Here is a 21,836-nt window from a genome sequence, read left to right on the forward strand (position 1 = left end):
CTTAAAGGAGGCAAAATTCAGAGTATCAATTGATGGTATTATGCATCCCTATAGAGTTAGATATTTTGGAAGGAATTGTTAACACAACTAAGGATATCTTCACACAGAATGCTAACTACCTGAGAAACATTGGCCTCAAGCAGTAAGCACTGTACTTAGAAGTAGGCAGGAACAACTATCCAAACTGCATAGTCAGTGAACAGAAAGAACTCTCTACAGAGGTGGTGACATATAACAAGTTAGAAGTTCCAAGATTCAGTTGAATAAACACCAAAGCAGTATGCTGTAATGTCTCTTTATCTATTTACTTCCCAGTTTTTGTGTTTTATTCACCTGTTTCTTTTTTCCTATGTTTATTATTCTGTATCTGGCCCCAATATGGATTATGGTTTTTCAGCATGTCATATGATACATGTTTTCCAAAATTCCTAAATTTGCCATCCAGAAATCAACCGGTATACAGCCATTTTTGTGTATCTTTTACTGTAAATATGTTTATTTCTATTGTAAAGAAAGTTCATACTTTTAGGTTATCTGACCCACATAAGATTTTGAACATCACTTGCTCTAGTGTCTCGTATCTGTTTTGAATTTCACTGTTCTCTTTGCCATACGCTAGGAAGAGGGTAGCAAACTTTTTAAATGAAAGTCAGAGATAAGATATTTGGAGGAAACCCAAGCCTCATCATCCTGTGGTGGCCTCTGGGATCAAGGAGGTGGATACTTAGTGGAAGGCAGCGACTGACAGTATACTTGATCGCTGTAAAACTTTTCCTCCAACTAGAACAGTACCTTCAGTCTTCCCATTATCAGTCCAAAGTCTTTTGGTGATGGAGCATGATGATGGGGGAAGGAGAGGGTGATATCTGGAAGCCTTTGGTCTACATGGCAGGTAGTGCAGGCCCAGTGGTCCCATACTAGGAGAGGGAGTACAACTTGGTACCAGTCTGCACAAGTAAGCTGCCCTATAAAGGATCTGATCTCGGGACCTATGGGGAGGAGGCAAGTGAAACTGCATTCCAGAGTTTGCCCCACCCTACTAGTTACCAGTTGATCCTGAGTTGGATTACTTGAGATTCTTGGTCCTGAATATTACCAGTGAACCATCTCTTGCAGCCAAGTCGCCCTTTAAAATAAATGAAGACTATCAACATGTGCAGGAAATCCCACCAAATAAGGCCCCAAGGAAATGGACACCTAATAGTGGAACTGGAATCAAGAACCCAAAATGACAAAGTCCTATTCCTTTTAGCCCTTGCTGATGCCTCATTCTAAATAAAATATTAAGAAATCATATTTCCTACTGCATTTGCAAACAAACAGTATGTCCATGCTGTATTCTTTGACATAGAAAGGGGATATGGCATGACCTGGAAATAATGGAATCAGCATAAACTCATCCTAGGTTTCTGTGGAGCTTTGCCTATCTGCAATCCCAAATTCCTGTCCCATCAAGCCATACACTTATGAAAATATTTATCCCTTCTAAATATCCAACAAAGTCCTTTGAGGAAGTGTCCTCAGCATCCTCTTTTTCACCATAGCAATGAACAATATACTCTAAACTCGCCATCCAGCCCATGCAGTGGGAAATGGGAAACCCTGGTTTGGGGGGGGGGGGTGAATTTGGGTCTCCTCCCTGTCTAGTCTTGCCGGGTGTGTTGGAAACTAATGCAACAGAGCCCATAATGGGTCCCAGGAATCAAACTCACAAGTTTTAACATGGTATCCACTGGGCTAACCAAATATATTCTGGAAAAAAAAAATGACCATCAGCTTGCATTGATGATCTAGCTGTATTCTGCAATGGGACCTACCTGGTCCACACTATTCACACTGACAAAGAACTGTATTCCCTATAAACCAGTAAGCTGAAGGCCACAGTTCTGTTTTTTAGCCTGAAAATAAGTCTGTGCACTTCTGTAGATCTTGCTTCTGCTGCTGCAAGGACACTCCATCAATAAGATTGGGTAACACTCCTCCAACTGTTCAAAGAGAATCCATTTCTGGGTTTGATCCTTGGCAGCTGCCTCACAGGAGTTCTCTAACTACCCCAGTCTTTCACACTCTTTGTAAGCCCTTCAAGCTTTCAATAATTAGACAGATGCATGCACTGCACTTGTCCATGTGGTATGACAATGTCCTTCTAATCACAACACCTACCCAAATCACCTAGTTACTTCCAATATGCCCCTCCTTTGTAATAGCCACATTATCAAGAACCAAATACCAGTCATTATTATCTGACAATAATCTCTCTCCCATCTGCCATTTATATATACATAGATAAGTTTATTCTCTCTCCCATTATCTTCCTTTTAAATGTACATAAGTGGGTTCTGCTCTAGTGGAGTTGATGGTTGAGAGTGCTTGCAAGATTCTGTGCTAGTCAGAGATGATTATTTTGGGTGAAGGAGGGGAGTTATGAATAAGGTGTAAAATAGCAAAGATAGCAGAAAGTTCAGCAGTAAAGACTGAAGTAAAAGGAAGGAAGGATCTGGATTCTGAGTTTTTAAGAGATGCATACATACATATACCAAAGGCTTTTTCCCCCTAATAAGGGAGGTAGCCAAAGTCAAAAGACATAAATCTCCTCTCACCCATTTCATCCCCACATACTCCACTTTCATTCATCATCTATCCCTCCCTCTTTTTGTGGTTTCTCCTGGATGATGGGTCATCCCTGCATTTTCCCCACTGCTCAGGGTCAGAAGTAATGCAGTAAGACACAGCACATCCACAGCAAGGCAGCTCCATATAATCAGTGATCCCCCTCTGTCCCCTCATGCAGAAAAAGAGAAGACGGGGAGAAATCCCTTCAGTCCATGTCAAAATACAAAGTACATAATTGAAGAGAGACTGCTGTATAAATTACGAATGTTGAAGCAGAGTGTATCTATGCCAAAAGTTTTCTTCCAATTGTAAGGGAATTAGTCAGCCAAGGCATGCACCCAGTATCCATTTGCTTCCCTTTTATCTTAGCTCCTTCATGAGGAGCTAAGACGGGAGAGGGATAATGAACAAGTTTTGATTGGGTGTGGGATATGTGCAGAGTTGGTTTGAGATGTGTATGCTTTGATTTGGCAACCCCCTTAAAAAAAAAAAAAAATAATAAATAAATAAATATATAAAAAAAAAAGGCCCTTTGACAATTAATTGGCAAATATAAGATAGGACCCCATGAGCATAGCTCCCTTCCTTTATATTATAATTGAGTAAATACATTTGGACAGTAGGAATATTTCTCACTGCAAATAAAAAAAAACCCTAAAAGAAGTACACCTATGCACCCACAGCATAGAATCCAACAATTAAGAAAAAGACGACTCAAAATAAAGGTATAAAATAATAATGGGCTGCACTAACACAGGTGAAAGAAGGGTAGGCTAGAGAGCTACTCCCAGTAAGGTTACCCAATCTGTGGCCACATTGATAATTGTTGCTTCAAATATTACTGGCAGAAGTCCCACATCCCCAACATGGCTGGGAATGATCCTCAGGCATTCCCACAGATTTCTCTAGAAGAAATAATTTGACTGTGTCACTGGCTTGTAGTAGTAGCAGTTAGGAGGAAGAGAGTAATCACTAGTTGTGAAAAGATGGAAGAAATACAGTTGAAATTGATAGAGATTCTAAGCTGAGTAAGATTATGTATCAGTGCCACAGGGCTCATGGATCCTCATGAGTGATGGGTCATCCCTGGCTCTTGCCCACTGCCCTTGGTCAGAAGCAATGCAGCAAGACATAGTAAATCCTCAGCAAGGCCGATTCACTTAATTGACGTCCCCACATCTGGAAAATAAAGGCTCCACAAGGAGCTAAGGTAAGAGAGGGAGGAAAGGGTGATGGATGGGAGTGGAATGGGTAGGAGTATGTACATGCCTTTGGACTTGATTACATCTCTCATAATGGAGAAGCCCTTGATATATACAGATAGCCTCAGTGCTGCACCTCCAGACAGAGGTAAAGATGTTGACTGGTTTGATGATAACCAGAGAGATCATACTCTTTGATGTCCACCTTGCAGGATCACCACTTGCAAGTATCCATTGTTGGTACATTGTGCAACAAAATTCTAACGATCTGGGAAATAGTACATAATGATTCCTGTACCAAAACCTAACAAACCCAGAAAACTCATCATCATACAAAACCATTTCATTACTATCTACCACATACAAGCTGATGGAAGAATGACCTCAGGAAAAACATAACTAACCTGCCCACCTTCCCAAACCAACATGGATTCAAGGATGCCCACACAACCAGAACACTTCTCACGAACATAACTCAAGGAGTTTTGGAGAGACTTAACAAAAATTCACCACTAGAAAGAATAGTTATGGTGGTAACAGATATAAAGCTTTTCTTTTAAGTTCCCTGAATTTTAACCTTGGGGACAGTATCACACTGAAGTGGTGAAGTGATAGAGATGGTGAAGGAGAGGTAGTAAAATTGAAGTGATCAACATTCTTTTATTTGATAGGAAAGGAAAAGAATTAGTTTTGAGCTCTCAGGATTTTTAATCATTTCATGCTTGAGGACATTTAGAGTCATATTCATGTGGATGTGCTTTCATTTATGTGCAATATGTGTGCATGTTTGGAGTGGCTGACATAGCATGTATGTATTCACACTCCATAGGAAAATGTACCAGTAATCATGTAGCTCTTGAATTTCAGTTGCTGAATGGAGACTCAAACCAAAACATGAATCATATAAACAAAGTAGATACAAAATTGGTAGAATGAATTTTGCAGGGTTGAAGACACTTTTTTTAATAGGTAGACTGGAAGGTTTTGTATACCCTTACAAAGGAGAAAGCCCAAGACTGGAGTGAATTGATGAATAAAAGAAACTGAAGTGGAGTGGGATATCTTTCTAAATCAGTGCAACTCAGGTGGAAGCAAGTATATGCCAAGGATTAATGGAAATAGAGTTGGATAGAGGACTTGTTTAACAAAAAATGTGAGGCAGCTTGGAGAAAATGTAAAAAGGAAAGAAGCAATATAATAAATGATGAATACATAACAGCTACAAATAAATGCAGAAGAGTCCAGATAGAGGAAGGAAAGAACTTTGGAGAAGATAATATCAATAATTTAAAGATCAACTTGAACTATTCTACAGATACGAGTATGTCAATGATAGACTTTAGACATGATGAAAGTAATCCCTAATCTAAACCTGGAAGATGAGGTCAGTGAATGGGCATCTGCATTAGTTGAGACAATGAAAGTTTCCAAGTATCCAAATGAGAAGGATAGAAACAGGAATGTTGGGTTAAAAGGTATGAAAAAAGCAAATGAAGTTTATTAACTATTGGAAACATGAATGTGAGGAAAGCTTCAGGGTCTGATAGGAATACTGGATACTTGAAGAATGTAGGGAACAACTGACAGGTAGGATTCACAACCAAATGTATATTCATTAGAAGAATGAGTTTAGTGTCTATCTTGGAAGACCATTTGTACTGGTCCCAGAGGAGAGGCATTTGATTTGATGTTGCACCATATTCAAGAGAGAAAATTGGAGGATTTGTCAGACACCCCAATTACTTCAAGTTTGATGAGACTACTACACTGCAGGTCAAAAAATGTGAGGCAATACTGGTCAAAAGAGTGGGGGGGGGAGGCATTGAAACCTGTTATTGTGGATTATTTCCAAATCAGCAATGTGCCATGGACTAACCTAAGCTGGGTAGTGTTCACAAAGCAACATTACACCCACACCACCTCGGTGGGAGCATCAGTTTGAAGTGAGGATGCACTATGATTAGAGCATTTTGAGTAGTGTTAGTGTTCTTTTAACCCAAGTTTTTTGGTATGGCACAGATATTATCTATTACAGTGGCACCCAAGCATTTCTCCACCTCATCTGGGAAAAAAATGAAAAAAAAAAAAAATAATAATAATTCTGTCAAAAAGAACAGGAAGATTCTTACAAATAAGAAGATAGAAGTTTTGGAATGCTAAGATAAGAGAAAACCTCCATCATTGCCCATACCATGGGTCTTAGTGAGAGCACATTTTGTGTCATCAGGAGTAATGAAGACCAGATTATGCTAGTGCTCTTGCTTGTACATCAATGAAGTTGGAACAATTTTATAGAAGACAGACTTTAAGGGTGTTGTCTGTGTCACCAGTAGCATGGAAGTCAGAAGAGGAAGTATGGCAAATCAATGATCAGAGACAGCACAAGAAGGACAGCAGTGCAATGAGAGCCAGAACTTCAACCTGCAGTAGCTCCAAATGGTCAATGATGTCTTCCAATATAGTGTAAATAAAGTGAAGATGTGTATTTTACCTAGTTGTATTTACCTAGTTGTATTTTGCGGGAAGGGGAGCTATGCTCGTGTTGTCCCGCCTTTGTATCTTGCAGTGTCTAGTTTGTTTTTAAACTCATGAATGGTTTTTGCGCATACTATTTCATTGTCCAGTTTGTTCCAAGTGTCCAAAACTCTATGAGGAAAACTGTTTTTCTTCAGTTCTCTTCTATAGCTATGTTTTTTTATTTTCTTTCCATGTCCTCTTGTGTTTCTTTTGTCCCAGTTAAGTAAGTTCTCACTATCGAGTACCTCTGTGCCTTTCATGATTCTGTAGATGGTCAATAGGTCACCTCTCTCTCTTCTTTGCTCCAGTGTCGGTAACTCCAGTTTAGCCAATCTCTCTTCGTATGATAGGTTTGCAAGTGCAGGTGCCATTTTTGTAGCTGCTCTTTGGATTCTTTCTATTTTCTTTATATTCTTTTTGGTACTGGGGGACCACAATGTCGCTGCATACTCTAATCTAGGCCTTATCAATGTAACCAATATTTTTTTCATCATGTCTTCGTCCAAGTATGTAAACGCCACTTTTATTGATCTTAGCAAGTTGTAAGTCTCCCCGACAATTTTGTTAATCTGTATATCATAGGACAAGTCGTTCGTGATAATTACTCCCAAATCTTTTTCGGATCCTACTTTCTTTACTTCTTTGGTTCCAATTTTATATTTTCCTGATATTCTGTTTTTGCTTTTTCCAAACTCCATTATGCTACACTTCTTAGTATTAAAGTCCACTTCCCATTTCTGACTCCAGTTCCATACCCTATTTAGGTCTTCTTGCAGTGCTTCACAGTCCTCATCAGTTTCTATTTTCCTTAGCAGTTTGGCGTCATCGGCAAAGAAGCTCATGTAGCAGTTCACGTCCTCATCCATGTCATTCATATAGATAGCAAACATTATTGGTGCCAGCACAGATCCTTGCGGTACTCCACTGATCACCTCTTTCCAGTCTGAATATTTTTCTCTGAGCACTACTCTCATCTTTCTACCAGTCAGAAAGTCCTCTATCCATTTTAGTAGGTTTCCCTGTATTCCTCCTATGTGTTCCAGTTTTTTTAGTAGTTTTCTGTGTGGTACATTGTCAAAGGCTTTTTGCAAGTCTAGGAATGCACAATCAGCCCATCCATTTCTTTCTTGCACTATGTCTATTAGTCTTGAGTAAAAGCATATTAAGTTTGTGGAGCATGATCTTCCTTGTCTGAATCCGAATTGTCTTGGGTTTAATATGTCATTGTCTTCCAGATGTTTTACCCATCTATTCTTGATTTTCTCACAAATTTTGGCTATGGTGCTTGTTAGTGATACTGGCCTATAGTTGGTGGGTTCTTCTTTGTTTCCTCCTTTGTGTATTGGTACAATGTTAGCGTTTTTCCAGTCCTCGGGTATCTTTCCTTCTTTGAGTGAGCTGTTTATTAAGATGTGTATTTTGTCTGTTAGTTCTTCTTTGCACTCCTTTAGAATCCAATTTGCAATACCGTCCGGGCCATGTGATTTTCTGACATCCAGCCTTGATAAATGTTCTGATATTTCCTTTAGTGATGCTGTAAACTCATTCATGAGGGGAGATTTCTTGTTTTTGTCTATGTCACAATTCGGTATTTTCTCTCTGGTGAAAACAGATTTAAAGTGATTGTTCATGACTTCGGCCATCTCTAAATCTTCTGTGTATTCTATGTTTCCTTGGCATAGTTTCACCAATTCCTGTTTGTTTTTAAGTTTACCATTCACATACCGATAGAATAGTTTGGGTTGCTCTTTGCATTTGTCTATAATATCCTTCTCATGGTTCCTTTTCTCCTCTCTTCTCACATTAACATACTCATTTCTATAGTTAACATAAATTTGCCATTTGCTTTGTTTTTTGTCTTTTCTCCACTTTTTCCAAGCTTTGTCCCTTCTGTCTTTTGCCTCACTGCATCTTTTGTTGAACCAACATTTAATGTACTCTCTCTCTCGCTTTTGTCTTGGTACATGCCTGTTTACCCCTTCATTGTAGTTTTCCATCAATATATTCCATTTCTCTTCCACTGCTGTTTCTTCCCTGTAAAATATTTCCCAGTTTGCATTCCGGAAGAATGTCTTTAGTTTTGTAAAGTCTGTTTTGTTGTACCTCAGTCTTCCTTTCCTATGCTTTTCGTTCCTCTCTATGTCTATTTCTTCCTTTAGTATAGTTTCGATGAGTACATGGTCACTCTTTCCAATTGGTGTCTCATACTGGACTTTATGCACTATTTCAGGCTCTGTTGTAAATATTAGATCTAGTTTCGATGGCTCTTCATTATTTCTGTACCTTGTGTTTTCACGGACCCATTGGGTCATTGTGTACTCCATGGTCATATCTAGCAGTACATTGCCCCACGAGTCATCTCCTCCTTGCACTGTCATGCTGTCCCAACAAATTTCTTTGCAATTGAAGTCCCCCATAACTACCAGATTACCCTTACCCATTAGTATCTCATTGAGTGATTTTCTTGTGTCATCTAGCATTTTTGTATGTTCAATTTCTTTCCAAGCGCTTGTTTTTGGAGGCACATAAGTCACCACAAACTTTCTACTTTTCATATTCTTGCCTTCGACTTTTATCATGATCAATTCAGCATTACCTTTGCCCTCTGCAATTTTTGTCACCTTTAGGTCTTTCTTGGCCAAGAACATGATTCCCCCTCCCTGTTTCTTGTCCCTGTTTTTTATCCAGTAGTTGTATAAACCTTGTCCGATAACAGTGGATGGTATTTCACCTCTTAGTTTAGTCTCTACAATTCCCATTATGTCTGGTTTTGCTTCTAACAGATAATCATTGAGTTCGTTCAGTCCCAAAATTAGTCCGTCAATGTTGGTATAGGCCACTTTTAATTTTCTTCCTTCTCCCTGGTTTCTTCTTCCCTTGTTTTGTTCGTTTTGAAGCGCCATTGTCTTAATCTCAAGTCTATTACTCTCCACTGGAATTCTTTGCATTCTGTCTCCGATCTTTTCAAGTTTTTTTCCTTTGCTTCTTCTCTTAGCGCCCTTTCTTTTTCTAATTCCTCGGTACTCATTTCTCTTTTTATCCATATCTTATTGTATTTTTCACTCTTTGCCAAGTTACCTACTTTTTCAAATATGTCTTCTACTACCACTTGTGACCTTAGTTTTATCTTTAGAGGTCGATTCCTATCCTTAGTATAGCGACCAATTCTGTAAGTCTCTTCTAAGTCTGTGCCTGAATCACTATCTCCCCCCTGAATTTCATTAAGGATTTCTACTGCTGTCTCTTTTTCTTCTTTTTCTCTCATGTACCTCGCCAATCCTTGTTTTTCTTTAAGCCCATAAACCACAATACATTTCTTCCTATCTACTGTGTCCCTGACCCAATTTGCTTTTTCGTTAATCACTTGAATGATTGTGTCTTTTGCATTATCTTGCATTTGCTGCTTGACTATTTCTTTGAAAGCAATTTCTTTATTTTCAATATTTTCTTTCCACTTCTTAATTTCCTGGATACTGTCCCCACCTAAGTTTTCTTCGATCTTTTGTGTCAATTCTTGTAATTTGTTGTTCACTTCCTGCTTTAGATTTTCGCTATTATTATCATTAGTTTTCTTTTCATTATCATTCTTCAGTTCATTTATGTCTCTTTTCATTTCTTTAATTTCGTTTGTAAGATCCAAGTTAGCTTTTTTCAGGTCAGAAATTTCATGGTTAGTCTTAGATAAACAATCAATTAAACCAATGACCTCTTTTCTTAAGTCCATGATTTCATTTTCCCACCGAGTCCTATTTTTGCTCATCTCTCTCTCTATCTCTAATAATCTACTTAAGTTCTTTCTTTCGTACTTACCAAACCCTAAGAAATCATTGTCATAATACGTTCTTTTGTTATTGTTTACATCGCGGTTCAGTGGATTGCCGCCAGATGGCTCTGATTCGCAACTGGCTTTCGAGTCGTTTTCATTCATTTTTGCTAATTTCGAGTTAACACAATTAACTAGCACTGCATAGATACCATTTCGGGCACTCACGTTCACTCCCCACCCCTACAGTACAAACCAGGTTTTCCTTTTTCGTCGTAAATCCTCTTCTTCTTGGTCGCGCGACGACAGCGACGACGAGCGTGTGTTTTTGTTTGTATGACCTAGTTAGAGTAGCACAAGTTCCAGATTAAGTAAATTATCTCAAAGTGCAGAAATGTCACCCTCCCCTATTACTATTGTTTCTTATGAGGAAATTATGTTTAAATAAGAGTTTTGAATAAGGCAGCCTCTCTTGGAATGTAACAGTGCTTTCTGAGTATCAATTGTGCTTCTTTCAGCCAGTGACAAAGAAACAGTCCCACACTAATAAATTTACAATACAGACTACAGTCCAAAGTTTCTTCCCAGAGAGATCGATGGGATGGCCAGAGGATGCCAGCCACTGTGAAGCTGTGGGTTTCCAGTCAGTGAAGCTTAAGACAATAATTATTGTTATTTCAATACTTTGGATCTTTCCATGTATGGTCTGTCTGCTAAAATGGGGATCTTTGTGTGCTCTTTATTTATGTGGGCAGACTGGATTTTGTTTTATAGAAATTGTGAATAAAAGTGGAGGGGTGGTAAGTGGGAGTGGGTATATGCCTTTTGACTTTGGCTACCTCCCACGTAAAGGGGAAAAAGCCAGTGGTATGTGATGTGAATAAAAGTATAATTTTAAGGGATGTTCTGCAGCTTAGGGTGAAGTGATAATATTTGGAAGAAATATGAAATATCACAAATGGGCCTAGTTTTTACATGAGAGCAAGCTATGCTGTGCAGGACTACCATATTCCAATACTACTTGAAGTAGTCTCTGTAGAAGAGAATTTTACAGTAGCCAGTCTGAACAAGATTATCTCAAATTGTGAACCAGGTAACCTTTCACCTAAAAGAATCAAACTTTCCCTTGGCAAGTACACAGATAGCCAAATGTCTATCCCATCTATATCATGAAGGATGCAAAATTATTTCCACTGTATTCATATTATGCAAAGATGTAGGACTCCATCTTGGTTTTTTAAGGAATAGTTTCAATCAGAAGTTGTGCCCCTTTTATAGCTGATAATCTGGTAACCTCTTTTATGACAGACACTGTATGCCAGATACTTTTATATACTTCTCTCTCTCTTATTCTGGGTAATACCAATTTATTCCATTTATTTAGGCTTTAGGTACTGCTGTTTTATTGATGTGTCTTAACTCCTTTTTCAAATGGTATTTGACATTCTGTTTAGGTTAATGGTAATTTTGTTCTGCTTTAAGGTATTCCTATTGTAGGAACAAAGGTTTGAACTTGACTTTGATGAGCCCTTTATATTTTGAGGGATATTTGTCATTTTACTATGGCTCATACCCGACAATTTCATTTAGCTGTGCGGTACCCTTTTGGTAAGAAGAGTACAACAAAGTAATAATGCAACATATCTTAGTTCTGGTAGTGGCTCATGATGATGTGAAATGTAGGGACTGCAAATATGTGCAACACAATGTCAACACACAAGATATTTCCCAATCACTAGCTCCCTTTGATGTGTTTTGTTATTGTGTAGTATATATTTGCACTCCCCCAATTTCTTCTAGCTGTGAGCTACTACTGCATGGCTCGATATTTTAAGTTTAAACATGTTAGCGTATACTAACTTCTCCTTTAATTAAAGGTTAAAGGAGAAAAAGACAATTTATCTAGATCCAAATAAGAATATGTAGCCAGTTACATACAAGAACAAACAGTAATATTTGTAAGAAAGCTGACAACTTATTATTTCATCAGACTTCTGTACACATCTATACAGTATACTTTCCAGTGATACCAGTACAACCCATTGTGCCTTCAGAAGTAGTATGATTTATATTATATATTTCATACTGATATATTTTACTTGTCTCCTAAAAGTACATTGCAGTGGTATCACTTCATATTTGGTGGATGGAAAAGTTTGTTGTGCACTGTGTGCTAATTTGGTTTGTTTGGCAATGGTTGGACCTGTTTATACATAGGTTTTGTCCCAGTAACCCAACGTATTTTTAGAATTGTTACGTAAGGAGCAAGAGGGAAGAAATTAAACTTTTAACTTCTGAAATATTTTTTTCAAACCATTATTCAAGAGTGATTTTTTCTTCCATTTATATTTTTTTTTCAATTGCAGCATTACAAAGGGGGATGGGAAGAAAGGGTAAGCGTAGAAGGTTGTGCCCTTCAGCCCAGCATAAGTGTGGCATTTGTATGACCTATTATTCTGGCAGCATAATTTTCAGCGCCTTGCATAAAATTGTTTGTTACTGGTTGTTCACTGTGCAAGTCACTGTTCATGTATGTCTGCACAAAAACTTGCTTGATCTGATGTGTGTTGCTTTCATCACAAATACCCTTTCTCTTTGTTCCTAAGTGTGCTGCATAACATCCAGTTGGCTTTTGCAAGGTTTCTTTTTACTTTTTTCTTGTACATTTTTTAATGTTCTTGTCAGTCTAAGGAGCTATACAATGGATTTTAAGTTTTGGAGACCCAGCTGTTGTTCATTTGCTGTACTGATCAGTGTGAAACCAAAACATTCAGACTTATATTTCCCTTCTTTCTCCATCAGCAGAAGACGACCCTGAGAAATCACCATGGCAACAATCACCACCACCATTAGGGCAACAGGAGGAGGTCTTGCAGTATGATGTCAGGAGGCTCGCCCTTTTGGAAAGGGAATCTAGTGTTTAGTTGAACTTTAGATCAGTCATCAGTTCAACATATCGTAGTCGAATAATTTATGCAATCAAAACCCTTGAATTATATCTCATGAATGAAATATTCATACATTCATAAAAAAAAATATATATATATATATAGGTTGCACAATTTAGAAATAAAAATTATATTAACTTGGCTTTCCACATTTATATTGGGCTGAAGAATTTTTTGTGATAAAAGAATACTTAAGTTTTATGTACTATATGCATATGTGTATGTGTGTGTGTATACACACCCACACCCATAAACCAAAGTGTTGGAACCCCCATAGCTAGAAGTTTGTTAGAACCAGGATTGGAATAAGGCTGGGTGATTGGACTGGACTGTCCAGACATTCATATTTTTTTCAGCTCTTTGGAGAAAGGGAGGCCAGAACTGGGGAAAAGGGGATTAGAACTAATCCATTGACCATGTACACCTCATCACACAAAGAGGCGAGATCACCAACCCCCTACCATAACTAGTGCATTTACTTGTTCCCCAAACTAAAGGAACAGGGGAGGTTAATATTATTTTCCTTGTCCCTTTCCACTCTTACTATTGCCTTATATTTCTCCTACCAGAAACCTATGCCCCCATTGCAGCTAATCTCCTTGGCTTCCCATAGGTCTCCAAGAAATATATTACCATGTTGTTTGGGGCTGTTTCTGTGTCAGTAGTTAAGTGGTGGAGAACAGCCACTGGTTGTCTGTTCTTCATATGTGAAAAGTGCAGTGGAAGAAGAATAGAAATTTCATGTGTTAGGGAACTCATAGACCCTGTGTGGACATGGAGTGCTTGTCCTTCAAGGATGAGGTGAGGATGTTGATGTATTTCATAGACAAGATGCAAGGTGAGGATCCTTCCAGATACCTGTCATGTAGAAATAACATATGCAGAAACCCATTGTCCTTTATCCCTCTTGAGAAGGATATCGAAAACATAGTTAAATTCTGTTCCTCTTTCACAACCTCCTGAGATCCCATACCATTACTTCATTTCATCGCTTCACCACCAGACTTCCTCCCCCTCCCCTTCTTCATAACTATCTCTCCAGTACTTGAATTTTACAATGTAGGTACCTTAGGTACCTTAAGCTATCATGAAAGGAACATTATAGATTACATATAGATTTTGAAAAATCTTTTTATACTGTCTCAAAGAGATAACTAACTAAACTTGCAATGCTTGGCATTAAAAAAAACGTACTTTCTTGAATTAGAATTAGATAACAGTGCATTATTCTGAATGGCAAAACCTCTGGCTGGAAGGATGGTATGACTGGATTACTCAGGCTTTCATTCTTGAGCCAATGTTCAGGTATGTGCACTCTACATAAAAACCAACAAGTCATAAGACAGAAATCTACTGCATCCAAATTTGTACATGATACAAAACTATGCAGAATAACAAATGACCATTCAAGTCAATTGTATATATAATATGCAGAAACACAAACTTACTCTAAAACGTGGGTAATGAAATTTGACTCTTAGTACTGTACACATAGGTAAAAATTTCAGTGCTCGGGAAAACTAAAGTTGAGAGTGGAAAGAATCTTTGTGTAAATGTCTTAAATTACCTAATAACTTCATTTCTGCCTCAGCAAAGCTGAAGATTCAAGAACTTTTGATTTAAAAGTCCAGTTGTCATTAACAACTATGTAGATTAGTCCGTCCATATTTGGAATATGCTATTTCTGAATGGTCTCCAAATCTTGTTAAAAACAAAAACAGACTGAAAGGATATAGCTGCAAGCTACTAAACAGATGCCAAATATTGGAGACAAATTATGTGAAAACTGCTCAAAATATTGATGCATGTTTTCTCTAAAATAGTGGAGATTTGGGGATGTGATGGAGGTACAAGATTTTAATACAGATTTATTCTGATTAATACTAGGATGACTGGCAGTGATGATAAGTTGAGTCTTAAACTTTCAGAACCTTATTTTGGATAAAACTGTGACACGAGCCAAAATAAAACATACCAAGTATGTCACCTGGGCATCGCCATGATAGAAAATCTGAAGGGAATTGATAGTCTCGCATAATTTTTTCTCACTGAATACAGATCAGATGAGAAACAAGAGGCCTCAAGTTCTCAGGACATAGATTTAATTTAGAAGTAGGTAGAAACAACTTCACCAAGCAAGTATTTAAGGGCATAAACTTTCTTCATAGATAGTATAAAGTTGTAGATAAATGTCTAAATGACACATTGCAACATTTGTTGCTGAGCTAACATAGTCATTTGTGCGTTTCATTATTAATGTGTTCTTTCACCTATTTATTGTTTTCAATCCAGCCTAACTGTGAACTCGTGGGTTATCATTGTACTCATTCATTGTAATCAGTTTCATATTCATGTTCTACCAAAGAGTAACATGACAAAATTAGTTCTGGCCTCCCTTTACCATTAAGGCTTTGAGGACAAGCTTCACAATTGTGGAGATGGCACAAGCGATGTCTTTCAGAGAGGCAAAAGTCAATTGCATGAAAAGACATGTATGTATGTAATTGTATTTACTTAATTGTGTATATTCATATGTATATATGAAGATGTACTGATGGGAAATATTGAAAGAGGCACCAGAATTGGCAGCAATCCTTGATGAGCTCTTAAAGGAGGAAGCCGAGAATAAATATCAGTAGTGATGAGGATGGAGAAAGAGTTATGAGAGACTCAAAAAATTAAGTTAAAATGAAAATAGTTTGGACTGGATATGGAGGTAGAATAATGCTGGGAAGAAAATTAGAGACTACTGATTTCAAAAAAGCAAGAGCACCAAAGAATGTCAAGATGGGGTAAACATTGTCAATGATATAAAGGGTCAGTTTGGGTGTTAGCAGCTGAAACAAGGTGAATGCAGTTGAGATATGCAATCTGAGGAATGTAATACATGTTTGGAGAGTGGAAAAATATCTAAGGGTCACACATATACACACAATCTGTATTTGCCTTACTGCAGCTCTGGAAGAGATAAGAATGCCACCATCTTGTTCCCATATGTCATTAAAGACGACTCATTGGGGATAGAGTTAGGGGACTGGGGATCCCCTCTCGGTATTTTTCTTCTGTGAAGAGTTGAGACTTTGACTTGGCCACCCCTCTTACATTACAAAGGGGAAAAGGCTCTTGATACAGATGCATACAAGAGGTGGTCCTTCCTGCCATCCATCTTCAAAACCTGTCAATCTCCACACCTCTATCTAGAGGTGCAACCACAAAGGGCTGGCACTTGGTCTCTGGTTTGGTCCAAATTCTCTTTTGACTTTGACTTCATTTCCTCCACTATTTCACACAAGGTGAATAGGCAACCAGTAACTGCTCCCCTCTTTCACCTCTAAACTGGTAACAAGTCTTACACTAATACAACACAACTGTCCAGCATTTTCTCCCAGAGAGGGAGGGCCCAAGGCCTGTTGCCAGCCACTATGGAGCTGTGGGTTTCCAATCAGTGAAACTCAAGATAAGTTGTTATTACATGTAGGGACCAATGATGGGTACCAACAGGTCTTAGTCCAGCAAGTTGGATGTCAAAAAATATTTTCTCTGGTGCTCATCTTCAAAGCCATTAACATCCTGATTCCATCTAGAGGTGCAGCCCCAAGGGGCTGATGCTCAATCTCTGGACTGTGCACATATTTTCTCTGCTTACTTAAGATGTCTTTCCACCTATTACAAGCCAATGATGTAGAAACAATATTATACTAAAACAACATTGATGGAAGGGTCTGCTGTTGCCAGTTGCTGTGGGGCTGTCAGCTTCCAGTCGTTAACTTGGGGCAACAATTGTTATTTGCATGATTATGTATATATAATGGAGCTTAATTTTTCATAACAAACTACTTTGTGAATTCATCAACAAATGCACTGTGGCTTCCATTTCTGCTGAATATTTTCCACTACATACTTCTTGAAACTATGCAGTGATGATGTTTGAACTGGTGAAACCATCCTTTATCATAGTTGCTTATGAGCTAGTCCTAATTCTTTATGAAGCTCTTGCTTCTACTTCTCCACGTCTCTGGACAGGGACCAGTGATGGGTATCTGCAAGTGGTGGTCCTGTGAGATGAACGTAAGAGAAAACAATCTCCCTTGTGTCCATCTTCAAAACCTGTCAACATCTTCACTTCCACCTTGAGGTGCAGCTCCAAGGGACTGGCACTAAGTCTCAGACTGCAATGAAGTTCTCATTATGCACCAACTTAAAATTATATTTTACCTTTAGGATTAAGGAATGTTCATACCTGGTTATTGCTTACTACTACAAGCCAACAACATAGAAACAGTTTCACACTAATAGTTTACTGTATAGGTGTGTCAGTTTTTGGAATTAAAGGTCATAATCCAGTCTAAAACCACAAACCATTTTAAAACCAAATCTGATCAATGGAGAAAAAGTGATGGGACAATGTGTGTAACTCCTTTCCTACATTTCCAGTTAGGTAAATACAACAGTCCATTGTTTCTTCCCAGAGAAATCTATGAGAGGACCCATGGAACATGCCAGCCACTCTCAGGATGTGGGTTTTCAGTCTTGAGGCAACAACTTTCATTATTTCTATTATTATTATCATCTCTCAACAATTCAACACCACTTACAAGAAGCTTAAGCCATTTCATTTTCTCAGTGTAGCTCTGTTTGTCCATCTTTCATTGTTTTTATTATACACATTTGCTTCTGAGACACTATCGGGCAAAGAAATGTTTCAAGGGTTTTTTCTTTGTTTCTCTATATTGCAATATGTGGGAGAGCCGATGCTGTATTAATATCTGTGTATATGGATGTTCATCTCACAAGATGATGGGCAGGTACACATTAATGGTCCATATTTACACCAGTCCTTATATACATGTAACATATGAGGTCTAGGAAATTTTGGTGTGAATTTGCATAAAGTGTACTTAATTCACATTTTCAGAAAATACAAGAAAGTACCACAATTTATAGGTATACACAGTTTGTAATGGAAAGGCATCATGAGATCATGAGAACAAATTGAAGATAACCATATGCCAGAAGGATGACATGATACAGTCTTTTGTATAGAGGCATTAACTTTTTTTTAAGAAAACCAGGAACCCAAAGAGCAGAGCTCCTTTCCTGCTCACTGATGATGATGATTCAGTTTGATGTCACAAACTCCCCCTATCAGGAGGCTTCGATGGTGCCTCTGGCAGAGGACTTTGTAGCATGGAATTTAATTAACCATGCCCTTGGTCCAACTTGCTGGTGGTAGTGTTTGAATTGCTGTCACCTCAACCTCCACCACAGATAGCAACACTCTTAGCCACTTAACCAGCAAGCATCCAAATACAATTAGGTAAATGCCTCTGGAGTCTTTTCACTTTTTCTCCAACTATCATACTTTTCAATTTGTCTTATGGGTTTCACTTGGAAATCTTTAAAGCTATTCATAGAGATGGTACATCTTTATATCCAATCTATATATTAAAGCCTTTTTCCCCCTTACAAGACAGGTAGCCAGCTAAGGCATGCACCCATCCCACTCTTATCTGTCACCCATTGTTTCTCTTTTAGTGAGAGGGAAACATCTTCATGGAAAATTATATATATATTTTTGTAACACCCTCCAGTACTTCTTTAATTTGTTCCCATGACCTCATGATACTCTAGTCTCCCATTCGAAATGAAGAGCCCTTACATCAATTTTTTCTACTTGCATTATTGTCTAACTTTTTCCCTTCAACACTGGTATGCCCAGTATTCTTGACCTCTCTTCACAAGTTCTATATGTAAGGCTGGGAGCCAATATGATGTATTTATCCAGTGTTTACCTAAATTGTAGTATACTGTACAGGAGAAGAGCTATGCTTGTGGTGTATGTCTACCTAATTATATTGACTTAATTATAAGAAACAGGACCTTGTATTTCACAAATTTACACTGCCTGCAATCCACCTACTATGTGAGATCTACCAGAAAAATTAAATTCTTAAACATTGCTAAATTTACCTAGTTTGTGAAAATGGATATGCAACTCAAAAATTTTTCTTTCTTAAAGCAGTGATGTGCTGCTACTTTTCAATCTGGCACAGTAAAGAACAGTGATGTGTTTCATTATTATTGCATGGTGGAAGTGTTTCTAGCAAAATATGAACAGATTACATCATGGCACCTACCAAGAACAAGAAAATTAAGTTAGAAACTAAAATGAACACAACTAATTTAGAGAAGGAACAGAAGGGAAATATTGTCATTAGTTGTGAGCTGGATTAAGGGAAGTCAGTCATGTGGATGATATTGGAAAACAAGGAGCAAATTGTGAAGACTTGTGTATGTGTGTGTGTGTTGACAACCTATATTATGTACAGATTTTTTGATAGGATGTGTTTTGTATATTTTGGAATTCTGAAACCAGGATAGTTATTAATGTACCTTGAACATAACACTTGTACATACAGAGCCCAAGTGTGTTTATGGATACACTGATAACGTATTGGTATATATAGGTATGCATATACATACATTTGATTGAGTGGAGCACATTTGTTATTTTGTGCATGTTTGATTATTTAATGGTTGATATACATTTGCACAATACCATTGAGCTTACATGTAGCACAAACTCATAATTACAGATTTGTTAGATTTATTTATGTAAATACTCTATGTTGAACCCCCATCTAGGATACTGACTGTGCAAGTAAGTTTAGTGACATCCTCATAGACCAAAGTCACACAACTTTCTTTTATTAGTGGAAACTAATATCCACTGAAAGAAGAATGTTGCTCACTTTTAACTTCTACTTTACCTTCTTTCTACTGCCCTCCTCAAATTTATGACTCCACACCTTCAGCACAATATTGTCCTCAAAGATAGAAGTGCTGGTTATTGCCAGCAAAATGTTAAATACTAGAGGTACACGGGAGTGGTGAATGTATTTAAGACCTGGCAGAGTGGCTTCTGTGATTGAAAATAAAAGACATTAGAATATTATACTGAAAGGAGACAAGGATAACATTGAGATTATTTTAAAGAGAAGGAGAGGTACTGGTAAATGAAAACCTGCTAGCACCATGAAGAGAGAGAAAATTATTGGTTTGAGTAATTGGTTTATGAGTATAGTAATGACTTGATGAGTAATGAAAAGAATCATGGATTTCAGTGTGCTTTGTAGAGATTATGGGTGAAATCTAAATCCAACTTTGTGTGGGGATCAGAAAGGGAAGGCAATACTGAAAGTGATGTTAGATTTCAATAAGGAAGAGATGGCTTATAGAAAATGTCAAAAAGTTTGAAAACAAATTAAAAGGGGCGAGAATGTAATGTTGAAGGAGAATGGGTAAAATTCAAAAGCATAATTATAGAATGTGAAGAAATATCAAGGCAAACAAGAAAATTTTGAACAGGAAGGAGAGTGATGGGACAGACAAGGTTGGGAAATCATCAAGAGTTTACAAAATAAAATGGAGATGATAGAAAAGGAGGGGGGGAAAGGAAAAACATAGTATCATGGATGTAGAAAGTAACTAAGGCAATGATCCTATCCATGAGAAGGGTGCACCAAGCCTCAATGACTGGACACCCAGTCCCAGTATGGACAGCAATCAATAGTTCTTAGGCCCTCCAGTAGATCCATGGGATGAAATGTTTGACTGTTGTATTATTGTGGAACCATTTTGATGTCATAACCTATAGTGCTAGGAGGAGGGTGTGGTCACCAGCTCTCAACTCTCTTTGTAAGGTGGAGGAAATATATGTAATAAAGGAAGATCATGGGCTTGATCCAGAGACCAAATGTTGGCTCTTCAGGGCTGCATCTCCAGATGGAGACGAGGGTGTTGATGAGTTTTTGAAGACGAGCAGCAGGGAGACCATTCTTCTGAAGGACCACCACTTGCAGGTACCTGTTACTAATCTCACCAGGGATGAACCAGCAGCATTGCTGGGCAAGTGGTGGGGTGCAATATTTACATTTGTTTTGCTATGAACAAATGAAAGGTATATATGCAATGGGAGTGAAAGGTATGAGAATGTTCCTATCCTGTTCCTAGCCACCTCACATTGTGGGTAATGGTTTATTGAACGAGTGTAACATGAGTACAAGTGCTACTTTGGCAAAAAATTAGATTTCATTGTTATAATATTTTGCTGCCCATTATCTATTGGGAGCTAAAGCCTTCTCCCTTGCTTCCAGTGTATGTAAGATACATTAGTGCACATAGTTGCTGGGTGAATGTTAAAAAGATAGGTGCTGTTGGCCTGGGATGCACATTATCACAGGAGCAAACAGCCCAGAGGGACAAGTCTCCCCCAATTTTCTCTCATTTTTATTTATTTATTCTTTAATTTCTCACTGTCAGGAAAAGATAATTTCAACATAAAGTCTATGGAAGATAAACAGTTAAGGGAGGAAAAAGATTTATTATTTTAGGCTCACACTTACTGGGAAAGGGAAATGGTATTACACTGTAAGTATTGTAAATTTGTAGTAACATCTGAACAGGTATAAGGAGGGGTATTATCAGCAGATGTAAATGGATAATGTTATTTGTTTTTTGTTTTTTGCATTGTCCTTTTTGAAATAAAAAATCATATAATTTTGATGCTTAATTCAACCATATTATTAACCTTTGCATATGTGGATTTGTATAAAGGTGAGACTTGTGTGTGTGCATGTAGGAAAGCCCATGTTGGATCAGGAACACTAGTTACTGACATTTCCACAAATGTAGTTGAAACATCAAGAATACTAGCCCAAGCTTTCCTATCACCTTTTCTGTTCATATATGTGTACCGTAGCTATGATACAGCTTATGGTATACATATTTAAA

The 21,836-nt window shown here is 37.8% G+C and overlaps 1 protein-coding gene across 17 annotated transcripts in view; it reads left to right on the forward strand.

The window, feature by feature from the left end:
• Positions 1–21,615, forward strand: part of LOC143020754 (monocarboxylate transporter 10-like) — a 57,192-nt gene extending 35,577 nt beyond the window's left edge. For 4 of the 17 annotated variants that reach the window (XM_076177480.1, XM_076177497.1, XM_076177489.1 and 1 more), the window contains 2 exons: positions 12,462–12,488; positions 12,898–21,615. In XM_076177480.1, the coding sequence (XP_076033595.1) occupies positions 12,462–12,488; positions 12,898–13,019 (149 nt within the window). In that variant the 3' untranslated portion in view covers positions 13,020–21,615. Of the gene's footprint in view, positions 1–107; positions 317–12,461; positions 12,489–12,897 lie in introns of those variants that run through there. The other 13 variants (XM_076177569.1, XM_076177592.1, XM_076177560.1 and 10 more) reach the window with 6 other exon arrangements.
• Positions 21,616–21,836: the final 221 nt, after the last annotated feature.

This window comes from Oratosquilla oratoria, chromosome 3 (genome assembly GCF_046742065.1).
Source record: "Oratosquilla oratoria isolate Oo_2021 chromosome 3, ASM4674206v1, whole genome shotgun sequence".
Lineage (NCBI taxonomy): Eukaryota > Metazoa > Arthropoda > Malacostraca > Stomatopoda > Squillidae > Oratosquilla > Oratosquilla oratoria.